The 17,404-nt window shown below is 37.6% G+C and overlaps 1 protein-coding gene and 1 long non-coding RNA gene across 2 annotated transcripts in view; one reads left to right on the forward strand and one right to left on the reverse strand.

Annotated features, from left to right (window-relative positions):
• Positions 1-1,778: 1,778 nt before the first annotated feature.
• LOC115920732 lies at positions 1,779-6,607 on the reverse strand. The gene is made up of 2 exons (XR_004062503.1): positions 6,321-6,607; positions 1,779-4,149 (listed from the first exon to the last, which is right to left on the reverse strand). It is a non-coding gene; the product is annotated as an uncharacterized LOC115920732 (long non-coding RNA).
• Positions 6,608-8,362: 1,755 nt separating this feature from the next.
• Positions 8,363-17,404, forward strand: part of LOC589257 (neuroblastoma-amplified sequence) — a 54,205-nt gene continuing 45,163 nt past the window's right edge. Inside the window, exons 1-8 of the mRNA XM_030977029.1 lie at positions 8,363-8,690; positions 11,431-11,494; positions 11,919-11,961; positions 12,379-12,459; positions 13,168-13,259; positions 15,655-15,788; positions 16,636-16,724; positions 17,148-17,204. Coding sequence (XP_030832889.1) covers positions 8,583-8,690; positions 11,431-11,494; positions 11,919-11,961; positions 12,379-12,459; positions 13,168-13,259; positions 15,655-15,788; positions 16,636-16,724; positions 17,148-17,204 — 668 coding nt within the window. The 5' untranslated portion in view covers positions 8,363-8,582. The remainder of the gene's footprint in view (positions 8,691-11,430; positions 11,495-11,918; positions 11,962-12,378; positions 12,460-13,167; positions 13,260-15,654; positions 15,789-16,635; positions 16,725-17,147; positions 17,205-17,404) is intronic.

Consider the following 17,404-nt stretch of genomic DNA (forward strand, 5'->3'; position numbering starts at 1 on the left):
TGGTTGGAGAGAGAGAGAGAGAGAGAGTCTGTGAGTGGATATTTATACTAAGAGTATAAAGAAAATACTTGATGGTTATGACTTACAATATGCAACAACAAACTAGATGGAACTTCGACTGCGCGCAGTCGAAAATGATGCCTCCTTCATAGAGCAAGTTTACAAACCAAAACGGAAGAAATTTTTCAAATTCAGGTTTCATTGTAATCCATTAACAGGTTCTCAGAATATCGTGATTACAAGCAATTTCTCATATACATATATGACCCTTTGATCTTTGACCTCATGACCCTAAGATCTACTCAGTTCATTGGCTCTGCAAGATGTCCTGAGTTAAATAGTAATCCATCTGTCAGTTCTAATGAGAATGCGTTCACAAGCTATTTTTGGCATACATAATGAGCTGCATGACCTTTGACCTTGACCTCATGACCCCAAAATCTAATCAGTTCATCGGCTCTGCAAGTAACATACATGACCTAAGTTTGGCAGGAATCCATCAATCGGTTCTTCAGATAACGCGATCATGAGCTGTTTTTGCATACGTAATGTGCGCTGTGACCTTTGACCTCGTGACCCCAAAATCTAATCAGTTCATCAGCTCTGCAAGATACATACATGACCAAAGTTTGGCAGGAATCCATCAATCGGTTCTTCAGATAACGCGATCACAATTTTTTTTTGCATACATAATGAGCCGCATGAACTTTGACCTTTGACCTCATGACCCCAAAATCTAATCAGTTCATCGGCTCTACAAGATACATACATGACCAAAGTTTGGCAGGAATCCATCAATCGGTTCTTCAGATAACGCGATCACGAGAACGGGACGTACGGACGGACGGACAACCCGAAAACATAATGCCTCCGGCTACTTCGTAACGGAGGCATAAAAACGAGAGAATATCAGGTGAACCAGTGGGTCACATGCAGATAACCCCGTCAATTGTGTAAGGACAACACAAATCACATGAAGTCTAATCACTCTTTTTTTTCTTCTTCACATCGGTGTTCTGTCAACTTCCTTCCTCCTTTCCTGGTGGTAGAACTGTCACAATTGCTTTTGTCTGAAATACTGTCACGTGTGAGTATCTGTGACCCTGGTGGTGAACTTCGTGTTTTCTTTTGATGTCAGTATCCGTCCTACATATTAATTCAGAATATACTACAGTAGTAATCACCTGTTAGATACAATGTGATATTGGTATAAAACATTTTCCACATAGACCTTATCAAAAGTTCTATGAAACATAATATTAAATGTGTTAAAAAATATGCCAGTTTATTCAATTTTCTTTCAAGAAACCTAGTTGAATTAACCTTGCATATGTTAACACCTCTATAAAATCATACTTAAATTACATAAAAGTACATGGTGTCGATACTCGATATGTCCATCATGCCTCAGGCAAGCAAACGGGTCATCACTGGCAGCCTGTGAATCACATATACAGTTTATCACATGAAAGAGATTGTGATCTAAAACCATGTCATATGATGCACTTCTATGCCATGAGGTCATGGGAACAATTTGCACGGTTTGACAATATTATGTTAAGGACATTATCATGTGGATACAATCTTTTGTCTGTCTCCAAAACTTCTTATATGTATCCCCCACATGATGCTGATGCTGAACTTAATTTGTAATCACAAACTTGCCATGTGAAGTACTTTTGATCATATAAATCTAATCTACAAAAGTAGGATGGGGAGCCATTCAATAACAACCATACTTGGATTTGTGACATAAATATTCACAACTTATAAACTTATTTTGATAAAGATAAATACTTTTTATTCAACCAGCACATTCCATGACAACACCAACATATATATATGGATAGGTATAAATATACATATTTTCAGTAAAATTGATAAATTTACCTAGTTGTATCACATCAAGAATTCTAATTACATGTACCGGTACACCACTTTTCTTTTTCTCAATGATAGGTAAAAATTTGTCTCCTCCTGACAACCTTAAAATCATCCGCAGCTAACCTAGAGTAAAACATACATGTATCATTGAATACTAAGGGAACATGCTCTTTGTTGCAAATGATTACAATAATTATAAATAATTATGATACAGGTGCTAACTTTAAGCAAAATTTCTTCCATAAATAGTTGTCACCTATAAAATGAAACATAAGGACAATCCAAATTTCCTATCCCACATCTTTAATCAAACACCAAATTTTGATGGACTATTTATTTTATTTTTGAATGATATAGGAATGAAATGCGTTTATATTTATCTATAACATATTTATCCTGCTGCTGGAATATTATTGTATAAGTTTTCAACCAAAACTGTAAGAAGGCTTCTCGTACAAATAAGATGATTATGAAATGAAACTTTAAAATTCTTCAACTTGCCTTTACACTGATGTAAACTACAATTTTCTTGTAGGCCTACTTGTACATATAGGAATCATAATATTGATATGCCGAAATTTGCTTGTAATATACAAGGCACATTGATGACGCTAATCATGGTATGATAATTCCCTTTTAGGTCAACTCACTTTGTGTTTTTTTTTTTTTTCAAGCAAAACATAAAAGTAAATGTTCATATTATTGTACTATTACAAAATGAAGAGAGCATTTACTTCAATGACAATAACCAGTATCTATTTATCAAATGTGTTATCCCCAAATGTCCATTTCTAAAAAAAGTCATACATTTTTAAAGTCAGATGATCTTGTAAATTATTAAAAGAAAGCTCCATCTTCAAAAGGTCTTTAAAAATATAGTCTTAAATTTTGGATCTTTTTTTGATTTGTAAAAGGATGTTATTTCAGATCTAAACAGATAAAGGAAGGTGTGATATTCACCCTGTATGAGAAATATTTTGAAGAAAAGAAAGAAAATAAAAATATTTCATAATGTAACACACCTCTTAATCTAAAAGGTACATGTGAGTATGAGCATATCAACAGCAATTTGTGATAGATAACAACAGTAATGACAAATACAAATAGTCACAGACATACAAAATAAGAGAAAGAGAAGTGTTGGGACTCACACAGAACAGAGGGGTCAGAGAGAACAAATAAGAATGATGAGTTTTAAGATATAGACGATTGTAAACCATCTGAAGACATACAAAAGAATTTTTTTTTAAAAGATGGACCTATAAAAAAGGACTTCCAATATTATTCAGACAAAGAGAATAGAGAAAGTAATGAGTGGGGAAATGATTAAGTGATTTAAAGACATACCTGTACTAAGGAATAGAGCATAATAAAATATTTATGCCATACAAACTATTCACAAAATTTAAAAACAAATTCTGAATGGAGTTGATTTGATTATATACAAATCCTTTCTTGATGATAGATTTCATAATGCATGTGAAAAGATTCATGAAGAGTTAACGACTGAAGATTTTGAAAGAATATTTCATTGTTACTGCTTGGAATGTACCAATGATAATGACCAATTAAGAAACAAAATTATCTTAAGACTCTAATTTCCTCTTATTAATAAAGTGTTATTAAAAAAAATAATAATACAGACTTCCATCCATGTGAGTGTCATAGATGATTATTGGCATATATACTCTGTGCAAGGGTCTGCAGATCTAAAATTCTAAGAATCTGTTACCGGTACTTTCCAGTTTCCATTCATACCGTTTGGATTTCTTTAAAAGAACTATCGTTATTCAATCAATATAACTTCCAAAAAAGGTGGTTTGAAGCCCTGCAGAATGAGTAATTAAAAGATCAAAGCAATGAGAAAACATACTCGGGTATAATAACTGACAATAAATTCAAATTCCTTTCCATTTCTTACATGTAACTATATATCTATCGATAGAAAATTTAATAAAATTCACAAATCCATCCTGAATTCTTTCAATAATATTGCAGCTCTTTACAGTCAAGTTTTAAACACTAAGTTAGCTTAGTGATGTGTTAGTGCAGTCCACAGGACCTTATTCTTCAGGCATGTTCTATGATTCATCCAACATCAAGTTCACAGAGGTTAGGAACAAAACCAGCTGTCCCGAGGAACTGGTGCTAGTCAGTCTTTTTATCACCACCGCCGGCTGTTGTAGCTTGAACTTCAGTTGGTTTGAAAGGGCAGCAATTTCTTGTCGTCGACGTGGATTCTTGAACATTTTCACCCTCCTGGTCCTGGAAGGAGAAACACAAAAGCATAAAATCTGATTAAAAAACTGCAGGATAATATAGTAATAGATCTACACATTTATTTTACCACTTTATTAATCGAAAGCGGATCTCTGTAGATTACTTTCAAATACATTTTTATTAAACTAGATCTCGGGTCTAGCAAGAGTATCATACTCATAGACATAGACTATCAACTTGATTCATCTCCTTCAGTCAACTCATTTAAGAATAGACTGGATAGTCACTGGTAAGCCTGAGTCATTACGGTTTTTGTGCTAAACGTTTAACTGTTAAAAGTATACGGGCGGTTTCGTTTAACCGTTATGAAAATACATGAATTTGTAATAGTGCTGTAGCTGGAACACCTGTCGGTCTTCAGCCCGCTGGGCTGAGCATCACAAACTGAGTCAATCCAGTAAACAGAGACCGTAACAAACAACATAAAAATGTCTTATTATTCCTCATCTGATATCATGATACGCCTAGGCCTAGCAAAGTAAGTCGATGTGAAGATAGTTTGATCTGTGATGTGTTTATATATGCCTCTGCAATGTAATGTTTGCACGTATCAGGGATATGAGAGTAAGTTAGAGTCTATATGAATTATCCAATTTGTATCTCCGAACGTTCATGCACTCGGAACATAGGGCTATATGACCCGGCGGCCAAAATATTTCCGGGTCAACCTACAAAAACATAGCCAAATGGCCAATCAGAGCACTCGTTTCGTGGGAGTTTGTTGGTCAAGCTGAAGCTGGGCTTTCTCGTACGTAGCTACGGTAGCTATTGGACGTTCGAAAAGAAAAAAATGAATGTTCATCAACTAACACCAAGACGGATAATGTTGACGACGAGACTTTCTCGGATTAATCATTAATTTAGGATCTAAATGAGCAAGCTATCGTAAGTCAAATAAGCTATATATATGTTATTTTTAATTTGTGTTATAATTGCAGCAGTTATGAGGATGTAAAGAGTGAAAATCTCGTTGCATATCTCATTCATCGCGGTCCGGTCGAACCGAACCATTTGTTCCGTACAGTGCCTCACAGAAAGAGGTCCCCAGACTTCAGTCTCTATAATCGGAGGTCTAGTGGAGCCAGACGTAGTCTCAGTGGAACAACCAACGATTAGAGAGACTGAAGCTTTCGGTCTAATGCTAGAGGTGCTAGCACAGTATAATTATGTTGCATGGTGTTTTCATCTTTATGTGTGTAAACTACTTGTAAACTACATGTTGTATGGTACAGTTTACTAATAAAGAATTTTATCGAGAAACTGCAAAATTTTTGGCCATTGTATTAATACACACATAGGTGCATTACTATCCTGGCTGTGTATTAAAAGCTGTGCTATTGATTCTCAACATTTCAAACACCACTGTATAAAACTCAACCAATTTCACTAAAAATCTATATTTTGGTGACAATCGATAAGATCTAAATAGCAGTAAAATACATTTTTTCAACTTTCCGATGTTAGAAAGAATAATTTAAAAAATCAAATTGTGAGTCCACTGTCGAACTTGCCGATCAGCCGCATCGGCATGATTGTGTGCATCTCTGTGTTATGAGTGTAGGCCTATTGACTATTCATGTATTTAAATGCTGCCTAATTAACGCGTAGTGCAGTGCTAAAGCAAGGTCAATATGCATTAGCGTTGACTCTCCATATGCTTTGCTGGAGTGTATTATTACAGCTTAAAAAATGTAATATTTGACGTTTGAAATCCTTAGACATGGGTCCATTTTTCACAAAAAATCCTTAGACATGGGTATCTATTTCAGCAAAAGGACCCTTGGATGTGGGTATGGGTTCGGAGGTCTCAGCCGCACACCCCCGTCCGACTATAATCTGAGTACCCCCCCCCCCCCCGGGCTTAGACCTACAACATCGTGTATTAAAGTAAGTAAAATAAGTAAGTATACATGTATTGATTTAAAATTATATTTATAATAACAACACTCTCAGTCTCACTCTCAGTCTCACTCAGTCTCAACTTTATTTTCAGTTTCACCAGTACCAGTCAATCATAAATGAAGAAATGGTATTCAATTTCAAACTTAAGCCAAGGAAAAAGGTCTCGTTAACAATTGTTCACACATTAACGAAAAACTTGGACCTGTAAATAATGTAAACTGAACTTGAAACTGCAAAAAGATGTGTTTACTAACCTTTTCACTTTGACTCTGTGTGACTTCACCTTTTGGAGGCGTCACTCCGTAAATTCTCATGTTAAAATTGAACCATGACTTGACCCTTTCTGGCAAAAGTGGGTATCCAAAGGGTTGGATAAACCTGTGAAATATCCACAAAACAAGTGGAACAACAAGACAGGGAATTCCGGGAACGCACATCGTGCACATGTTTGTCGATAAACTGCCTACAAATTGGAAGATAATAACAAATGAATCCTCTGATTTTGCTGCTTGTGATGTAAATACAGTAGGCCTAGACCATCTAGGCCGGCCCTATCGTAATTTTATATCAGGCTTTTAAAAAGATTGTAGCTTAATTTTATTTTAAATATATTTTAAAGATTTTAAAATGATTTATTACTCTATATTTAACATATTTTAAATAATAGTGTTTATTTAAATATAATGTTGTGTATAAATCAAAAAAATAATTGAATAAAACTTGTATAAAATTAGAGAGTATTTTTATTTTCGAGGTCAGCCAATTTTTACCAACTGAAAATATAGTATGATACTGGAAGCAGTAAGTAGCCAATTTGATAAATTATCACTAAAACAGCGAACGGTCTTGAAATCCAATGTGGCATGAAAACATCGAGAGATGCGGAGCGATCTGTGACATGTATTGTTAAGGACACAAACATAACGATGTGTTAAGCATACCATCAAATAACAACTGTATTAGGCATAATTTACCAATTATTTAATTGTAATGGTGAAACAAATTTTCAAATCGAAAGTGTCCGAAATTCGAGTTGCATATAATTTGTTTAAATTATATAATAGGGGGCATGGCCTAGCCGGAGCAACTGCTAGTCGCCAAGGCCTTCGAGCCGGGGAAGAACCTATATGAGTAGAACAGTCAGAGGCATTCCTCAACTCTTTAGAGTATAACTAGTACTTTTGATTTATTTATCAGATTAGAATCAGATACAAATATGGGCTAATTACCTCCGGGTAACTATAATAGCTACCCTTGATTGCATGCATATAGTCATTGAGAGAGAAAAATAGAGACGGCAATTAAGGAAGGGAGGGAGAGAGAGATAGAGAGAGAGAAAAGAGAAAAATAGAGAGAGAGAGAGAGAGAGAGAGAGAGAGAGAGAGAGAGAGGGAGGGAGGGAGAAGGGGCGGACCTAGGGGGTGGAGTTTGGGCGCCCCCAAAATAAATAGTATTAAAAACATTTTTGTTTTTGTTTTGTTGGTACTGCTTCCTACCCCCTCCCCAAAAAATATTGGTCAGCCTTTTTTCAATTTTCGGGGGGCAAAATGAAATTTTCCTTTTGTGCTCACTACCCCCCCCCCCCCCCCAGTGGCGGATCCAGGAGGGTGTAGGCCCCTCCGCTGGGGAAAAAACGATTACAGACACGTTCATTTTACCTTTTTTTTCGGGGATGGGCCCCTTCCCCTGGCGCTCAAGGGGATGGGGGGGGGGGGTGCGATTTTTCCAAATTTTTGAGGGCCCCCCAAAAAACAAATTTAGTGCTCACTACCCCCCCCCCCCCCCCCCCCCACTGAGTGAATTATCGGCCGGCGTTGCTAAATATTTTCTCACGAATTGGGCCCCCTTCCCTGCCGCCGGCTGGATCCGCCCCCACCCCCTGCCCCCTGCCCCCCCCCCCCCCCCACTGAGCGCGATTTTCAAGTTTCGGGCCCCCCTTTTGGAAAATCCTGGATCTGCCACTGGGTTGACCCTGCCCCCCCCCCCCCACCCTTAGCAAAAAGTTAGGTCCGTCCCTGGAGAGAGAGAGAGAGAGAGAGAGAGAGAGAGAGAGAGAGAGAGAGAGAGAGAGAGAGAGAGAGGGGAGAGAGGGAGAGAGAGAGAGCAAGACTCCAACCAAAGTGGTTGCTGCATGGAACTGATCTAACTCCATCAGTGGGTGCAGGGTGGCAATCAAACCTTTTTTTTTTCATTATTAATTCATGCAAACAAAACAATCGTGAAATTAGCCCGCCATGAATCACAAAAGTTCACTTTCATGACAAATAGGCAACCCGATTTGCCCCCCCCCCCCCTCAAACAGCCACCAATCTGATCTAAGATCGCTAAATTACTACTAAATCGGTAACACTTACAAATAGCCCCTACATCTCTGAAGTGGGAAATTGGCTGATATCTTCATCTTTTATAGGCCCACGTATTTGATTTTATGTATTTAAGCTGCGCTTGTTATGTTGATGACGTGCGACTACTCACTGTCCTGACTCTCTCTGCGACCGAACAGATGTAAGTGGGAAATGGCGTCAGACGATGAGGTGACTCAGAACCCCAAAAAGGAAGAAGATGAAACGATATTGTACGATCTTTTCTTTCCATATGAATGGTCTCAAGAATCTGAACCATTGGTAAGACGAGTTTTATTCATGATTTTGATTTTTGAAATTAAATTTGACATTGTAATTTTGTATTGAAATTGAATGATGAATGATGATGATTGTGATTGACATTGTCAATTGTAGTCTACTTTGTATTGTAAATATTGTCTTTGACATGATCAGTGATGATTGCCTTGCACTTCTGGCATTTATGCACTTGTTTTCTCTTCTTGGAGTCTTGCCATTTTGGAGATGGTGTGCTCCTCCATGGCTCCATCTGCTGGTACTGGTAATATAGACCGCGGAGTTCCCCAGACTAGACCTCTCGTCCACTCCAGCAAAGCATAGAGAGTCATAGACCGAAAGCTTCAGTCTCTATACCGTTGGTTGTTCCACTGAGACTACGTCTGGCTCCACTAGACCTCCGGCCGGTTATAGAGACAGAACGATCGCCTATACTAGCCTATGTTACATGTTGAAGATATCACGGCTAGATTTTAGCCGTTTAAAGGCCTTAGGCCCCTCCCACAAACATGAACAAACTTGCCACGGCCGTATTGTTATGCCCCCAAAATCCCCCAAAATGTCATTTTACCTCGTGCATATCCAATTTTACATTAGGCCTAGGCTATAATACATCGGTTCCACTTACTAACTTGATTGAAATAATCCGTTTAATCAATTAATGGTCCCTTTTAAGGAAATTATGGGTCAAAATCGACATCCATGTTGAAAATCTTGCAAGTCGTGTTAAACTCTCGCTGCCGTCAATCTCATCCCTTCTAGTCTACGCCGAAGGCAAAATGATTATGAAGGAAAAACTGTGCGCCATCTACACGTTCGTAATGGCGTTATCACAATTTTTCCTTCATAATCATTTTTGCCTTCGGCGTAGACTAGAAGGGATGAGATTGACGGCAGCGAGAGTTTAACACGGCTTGCAAGATTTTCAACATGGATGTCAATTTTGACCCATAATTTCCTTAAAAGGGACCATTAAACGGATTATTTCAATCAAGTTAGTAAGTGGAACCGATGTATTATAGCCTAGGCCTAATATAAAATTGGATATGCACGAGGTAAAATGACATTTTGGGGGCATAACAATACGGCGTGGCAAGTTTGTTCATGTTTGTGGGAGGGGCCTATCGGCTAAAATCTAGCCGTGATATCTTCAACATAGGCTGGCATAGGCGATCGTTCAGTCTCTATAACCGGAGGTCTAGTGGAGCCAGACGTAGTCTCAGTGGAACAACCGACGGTATAAAGACTGAAGCTTTCGGTCTAAGAGAGTCAATGCTAATGCGTATTGACCTCTAGCACTGCATGCTTGCTGTGAGGCAGGTATTATTAGACCTATACACAAATATACAAACCACACAATATCGCATAGACTCTATAGTCTACACAATCATGTCGATGCAGCTGTAAGCAAAGTTTGACACTAGACTTACAGTTTGAATTTTTAAATTATCACTCATCAGTAAGTTTAAAAAAATGTATTTTACTGCTATTTAGGTGTCATCAATTGTCACTAAAGTACTGATTGTGAGTGAAATCAGTTGAGTTTTGTACAGTGGTGTTTGAAATGTTGAGAATAAAAAGCACAGCTTACTACACAGCCAGGATAGTGATGCTCCTATGTGTGCTCTCGTCTAGACTCTACAGCCACAGGCACAAGGCATCGATTCATGATCGAAATACGAGTAGGGTTCTAGGTTTATATTCATTTAAGTTTAACAATAACATGCGTTTCAATGGGATTTTGGTGAACTTGTACTTATGACGGTTTCATGAAATGAGTGTCAGAGTGCCAGTGAAGTACTAGTCAGTAGCATGGCCTGGAAGACGCTGAGCTGAAAAGAGAAAATGTTTCAGTTCCAGGACAGCTCGACATTGAATAACTCTGACATTGGCTCTTGATAATCCGAGTCATATCCGACTAGGTCCAAACTTATGCAGTGCTCGAGGACACCCTGGATAACTTGACTAACTTTGTTTTTCTCATGAACTGAACTAGTATTACTATTAGTAAAGTCACTCAATACACTCTAAATTATAGTAAATAGTAAAATGTTATGGAAGTGATAAAATATATTCACACAAATGTCATTCGTCAACATTATGCGCATCACTACAGTAAAAAGGATAGCTGCATAATAATCTTAATTCACACTTGATCAAATGTCAGTCACTTTTGTTTTGAGGACTATATGTTAAAGGATTTCATAGGGGAGGGGTTCTCGACATTGGAAGTTGTATTTATTTGTAGAGCCTAGAGGTTCAAAGAACTTCAGAAATTTGTACATATTTGTAAAATTAAAACTTCTGAAATTTGTATATACTTGTATTTTCTCCTTGATATGTTGTGTTTTCTTGTAAGCATTTTGTCATGTTTGTCATTAATCTGTTTTTTGTAAGCACCTTGAGCACGATCTAGTTGGATATGCTCGGCATTAAACATACATGTAAATAAATGTCTTCATCATAAACATCATCATCATCATCGTCGTCATCGTCGTCATCGTCGTCATTGTCATCGTCATCTTTATTGTCATCGTCATCGTCACCGTCATCGTCATTATTATTACTATTTATTTCAAAATGTTCACCTCCTGTATAACATGCCAAGATTTTTTCTAACAAGATTTGTTAAGAGTTCCTTTTTTTGGGGGGGGGGGGGGGAGTCAGGGAAAAAGCTGTTATGATTTGTTGACTTTAAAAAATATATTAATCAGGTTATTTTTTTTCTTCTCCCTTCCTTTCGTAGACAAGTGTTATTGCAGAGAAACCTAAAAACTCATTGGTGGGGAAGGTATCTTCAGCTACTGCAAGTAAGTATCATAGGGTTTGTACATGTACATCTCAATTAATATTACTTTTAGAAGATCAATCATCAATATGTAAGATATTGACTTTACTTGATTAAAAACAAATGTTTATAAATAGTTTATGCTTTCCATAGTATCCATTCGAGTCTAAATATCACTAAGAGTATAATATTACAGTAGATGTCATAAATTCCTATTGTATGATAAGGCTCTAGAATTTATTCAATCTGAAGATTTCATTAAATTGCACAAAGTACACTGGCACAAACTTACTTTCTATTCTTGAGCCTGATAAAACTACACTCGTGTATAGCGGCAACTTCTGTCAACCATTTTTGTTGTTTTTAGATATGAGATTGAACCGTACAGCAAACTGTTGTGTTAAAAACTATTTTGTTTGTTACATTTTATTTCCATTGTAAAACAGGATCTCTGTGGACTTTTGTTAGGAGCACTGGAATACCTCTCGGGTAAGAGCTGCTCAAATTCACCCTGTTGCTTTTACCGGTAGATGTTTTTAGAACATTTTCACTGGATTATAATGAAACATGATGGCTTTACTATGTTTTGTTACAAATAATAAGATGCAAATTGCGTATCATTTTACTTTATGATACAAATTTGAAATAAAACTGATTTTCAAAAAGAAAGAAAGAAAGAAGAAATATACAAAAAGTATATAAATGACACCCAGTTGTCTTTCTCATGTCTTATTCATAGTTTTTATTTGATTATCATGGTCTTTACTGATTTTAATGATTTGGTGTATTAGAGATGATGTAAATCTGATATAATGAGACTCATATTTCAACACAGTACAATTATGTAATGAAAGAATGGTATGTCCTTGTTAATCTTAAATTATGCTGTGATGTTAATCTGTGTAGATCATCCTCGACATGCTCTCTACCAGCGACCCTCATCAAGCTTGTGAACTCGCAGATCAGCTGGCACATCGCTACAGCAAGGTATGACCCGTTTTAGTTATGATTATAATAATGATAATAATAATAATAATAATAAAAACTGTGCTTATAAAGTGCTTACCACCGAAGCGCTATGACAAACAAACTACAATAATAAACAATAACATATTAAATAAAACAAACAAAATGCAAATGAACCTACAAATTACAATACTTATGAAATGTACATCAATATTAACAGAGTAAGTTGATCATCAAATGCAATTTTGAATGAACGTGTCTTAAGACAAGTTTTGAATTGGTCAACAGTCTGACAGTTTTAGTTGAACAGTGAAAATTAAATGGTCACACTATGAACACTAATGTGGCAGAGAAGGACGACAACGTGAAGAAACACTACGATAGTGACAAGTGAAAAAGGAATATTGATTAGGTTTCTATGTGAACTATAGTGCCTTGTAATTGATCTCATGTCACTGATGATACAGTAAAACCTGCCTTAGCGACCACCTGTATAGAAAGACCACCTGTCTACAAAGACCACATTTTTTGTTTCCCTTGAAAACGGTTTCTCATTGGAACATGTACTAAAGGAACCTGTACATAAAGACCACCTGCCTAGCAAGACCACTTTTCTTGTCTCCCTTGGGTGGTCTCATAGACAGGTTTCACTTTACATTATAGTGTTTTCACAAAGATTATCATGCTTTCCTTCTCTTCAATGTGAGCTTGTTCCTCTTTTTTTTCTAGTGATGGCAACCTCGTCGCTGTTCTCCAGGATACATGCATAGAGGTCAGATCATCCAGAGACAACTTCCAGACTTGTGTCTGCAAATGCCAAGGTACACGATATTTAAAGCTGGTCTAAAATTATAATTCAGGTGTTGATAATGATAATTAATATAGAAATACAGGACTACAGGTTACCAGAATGTATCTCTTGGTAATTATGTAATTCATTCAAATTCATCATGACTTTCCTTTTTTTTTTCTTCTGTGGAAGTATGAAGACATGAGGGTTCAAATCCCAGCCTGACACTTATGACTTCTGGCAAGGTATTAATCCATATTTGCCACTCTCCACCCAGGTGTAAATGGGTACATGGCAATTTCTGGGGTAATAATGATTACAGGGCTCTCAATTGGGAAGGATAGTATTGTTGCTGAAGAGGCTTCCCTGGGTAAACAGAATCATTATCAGAATCATCATCATTAGGCGTAGAGATGTCATGGTCGAGTGGATATGTCACCGGACTGTGGATCACAAGGTCCGGGGTTCAAGTCCTGCCGCAGCACTAATGTCCTTTGGCAAGACATTGATCTACATTTGCCACTCTCCACCCAGGTGTTAAATGGGTACTAGTGCTGTAGCTCGGAACCCAAAACCCGGACCCGGCCCGACCCGGCAATTTTCCAAATTTCTTAACGGGACCCAGAAAGGTCTGGTAACCCAGTGAGATTTGGACTGAAATAATATTGACTAGATTCTATTTGAAAGCTACTACAAATTTAACACATCTTGTGTGATCTACCGACCTTGTCCTGAATAGAGGGCACATTGCTTCATTTTGTTTATCATGCTGTCTGTGAGTCCAGACATAAGTCCCAGGTCTGCATAAATTATCACCCTTAATCCACTCCCTAAAAAGATGAAGCATAAGGCTAGCTACATGTATGTAGGCATCCTAAAAATAGCTCATTTTCCTGTCAGAGTGCCCATACAAGATGCTCTACTATGATTGGTCTGTTTGTCTGCCAACTAAAACAATGATCACATGTAAGGCACATGCTACATGCTTAACTGATATTTGCATAATATTTTAGAATGTGCGCCCTAGCTGGACAAAGGCTGCATGTTGAACCTTTGAACCTTTGACCCTGTTCAAAGAAACCGCTGTGTAATGTTACACCCAGTTGGGCCCAAGCTGTCTGGCATGCATTAATCTTTGACAGGGAATGTTTTTGTATTCTAAATTTCTGCGACATGATAGTGAAAGAGATATTTCAGATGTGAATGAATTTTTTGGGGAATCGAGAGACACAATGAAAGAAACTTAAGAAAGAAAAGAAAACATGAGAAAAACTAGATTACGTAAATAATTCTATTTAATTAAATAGAATAGAAAAAAGGTAGAGATGGAAGGAAGAATGATGATGATGAAGATAACTTCGTTTTCCTTCTCATCTCTAAAGACTATCAACATTTCACAAACTTATCATTTTTGTTCTTCCTTTATTCTTCTAATCTGGGCTAACAAAAATTGTTCAATTTAGAGACAGGGAATAAGAGAGAGGATGGACCCCAATAATTATCTTCAGAGAACAAATTAGCTAAATTATTGTTTGCTAATTAAATCCGCTCGTCAGGAAGTATTTTGGTGATGGAATTACTCTTTAATTTAACTCTCTGCCGACTTCATCTCAGCTCAGCCTCCACCTCAAGCATAACAAATTTTCACATACACACTCTCGTACACATTATGTAAATTTGCCACTCACTGTCTATCAGCTAGGTCATCAAACTTCATAATTTATGAATCGTCTGTTCTACTGTGCCAGCAATCACTGAACTTTAATTTATGCTGGTTTCACTCTCCACCCACTCGGGGGAAACTTTCTGATTGGTCAGTACAGTAAGCTGATCAGTCACATCACAGGCAGGGCCAGGGAGATACATATACACACTTGAACACACAACACAAAATCTATGTGTGCAGTGTGACCCAGTGTCTATTGCAAAGACAGGTCAACAGATGTAAAAGATCGAGCCATCATGCTGTGTTTGTTTACAGTTACTTTTTAAGGTTTTATCGTGATGAAAGATAAGTAGATAACGAACAATGAGCTATTTAAAAACTCTTTTTTACTGCCGGGTTTTGTTACTGAGTTGATCCAATTCTGGCAACAGTTTGGCCCGGAACTGGTCCGGCCCGAAATGCTCAACCCGGCGGGTTGGAACCCGGTAAGCCTTCCGGGCTACAGCACTAATGGGTACCCGGTAGGATGCGAAAGTTAATGTGGTTGAATTAGCAAGTGGCGCTTGTAAAATGGCAACTGGCTGGAATGCTTTGCAGGGAGTGGACAATGTGCATACATTGTGTTGCGGGTAAGCCTGAATATGATGACTGGGGTAATAATATGCGCTGCACCTAGAAACAAAGTATTAGATGCATTATAAATTTGAGCTGTAATTATTATTATTATTATTATTATTATCATCATCAATCTTGTTTATAGTCCCCAAAGACTCTCATCCTCAGTGGAGGCAGCTAGCATGGAGCCCAGACTGGGCCTTGGTGGCGTGCTCAGACAGCAGGGGTAACATCAGAGCTTTCGATCTCTTTGGAACTCTGCTCTTCACAATAGAAAGGGTGAGACATACTGCAGCCCATCAGTGAAATGAAGACGATGAATATTACTTTAATTTCTCTGTTTTCATCACTTTCTTTGTGTTTTTTGCCTCTTCTTTTTGTTGTTCTATCAGTCAGTCATTCAGTCCTTTCTTTCTTTATTTTTTAGCTTTAGTCACCTTCCCAATCGTTATAAAACTTTGTCTCTGTCATGAGGTCCCTATGTGTATCTTCTTGTCTCCATGTTTTACGTTAAATTGTTTGGTCCTCTACCCATAATGCCTAGATTGCATTCACAAATGTGGTTCAGTTGTAATGCATAATATAGTGTCTGAACTTTTAGACTACTTGGTATGTGGACTGCACAGTCTACTGCACCCCATAGGCCCTTTAGTCTAGCGGCTCAGCACTACTCCAGATAGACAGAGTTAGGCCCTGCTCAAGACTTTATGGCATTGTGTTTTAATAAGTGTCAAATTAGAGTACAGTATGTGGGTGCAGGCCACTTGATACTAGCCTCTAATTCCCACTTTGCTGTGTTATCGTGAGACCAAAATTAGATGAAAAACTGAATATAGAATGTCACTGACGGTTCTAGGACACCTACCCCCTGGACATCCACCCCCTGATAACCACCCCCAGTCAACTACCCCCTAGTGCAACCACCCTCTAGGACGACTTCCCCCTATGACAACCATCCTCCAGGACAACTACCCCCGGACAACTATCCTATGGGGTGGATGTCCAGGGGGTAGGTGTCCGGATATGGTCACTGACATTCATAGTAAATAATGAAGAGACTGATGCTCAGACTACCAGACTCGGTGCGATATAAGTCTGTTCTTACTTGTTTTTGTTTCTCCTACAGGCCAGACCCCAACCTCCTGATAGCCCTGTAGATTTCAGCTGTGCTGTGGCTTCTCTTCGCTTCACAGACTACAAACAGACTGCTCAGTGGTAAGATTATTCATTTACCTTTGCATTTAGAGCATTTGGGATCTATTTATCACTATACATAGACTGCACTTTCACAATTAGGGTCAAATTTAGGGTAAATTTCAAGGTCAGTAGATCTAACATAGAGTATTTGTAAATGTTGGAGGAATCAAATAAATTTCAGTACTTTTTCTCTTTTTGAGAAGATATGTGTTTCTGTCTCTCAGTAACATATGTAGGCCTTATAATAATGTATAAATATAGGAAGCATAAGCAATCATACATAATGCTTTTTGCATTGTATTTTTGCCTTGACTGTGATATGTTCTCTCTTTTGTTTGTTTGTAGGTATTTCCTATTTGTGCACTTTGTATCTATTAAGTGACACTTTATAAATGTAATATTATTATAAATTATTATTATACTTTGCCTCTCTTTACTCAGGTCAGCGGAACTTCTTGTAATCAACTATGTTGGCAGCTTGGACTCCTATCTGGTTAGGTAAGTCATCAAAACTTGCTTTAAAGCCCCACTGTACTACTTGTAGCTACTTGCTCCCTCTATATAGAAAACTATGCCTAATCGGTGCCTGTTGGTCCCCCATGATCCTCTTTTTCTTATGTTAATTGAGAGCTGATTTGATGAGATAACCACTATAAAATATAAGTCGCTGTTTTACTCTGTTAATGTTGCTCTTTTAG

This window comes from Strongylocentrotus purpuratus, unplaced genomic scaffold (genome assembly GCF_000002235.5).
Source record: "Strongylocentrotus purpuratus isolate Spur 01 unplaced genomic scaffold, Spur_5.0 spur5_scaffold_9, whole genome shotgun sequence".
NCBI classification, from domain to species: domain Eukaryota; kingdom Metazoa; phylum Echinodermata; class Echinoidea; order Camarodonta; family Strongylocentrotidae; genus Strongylocentrotus; species Strongylocentrotus purpuratus.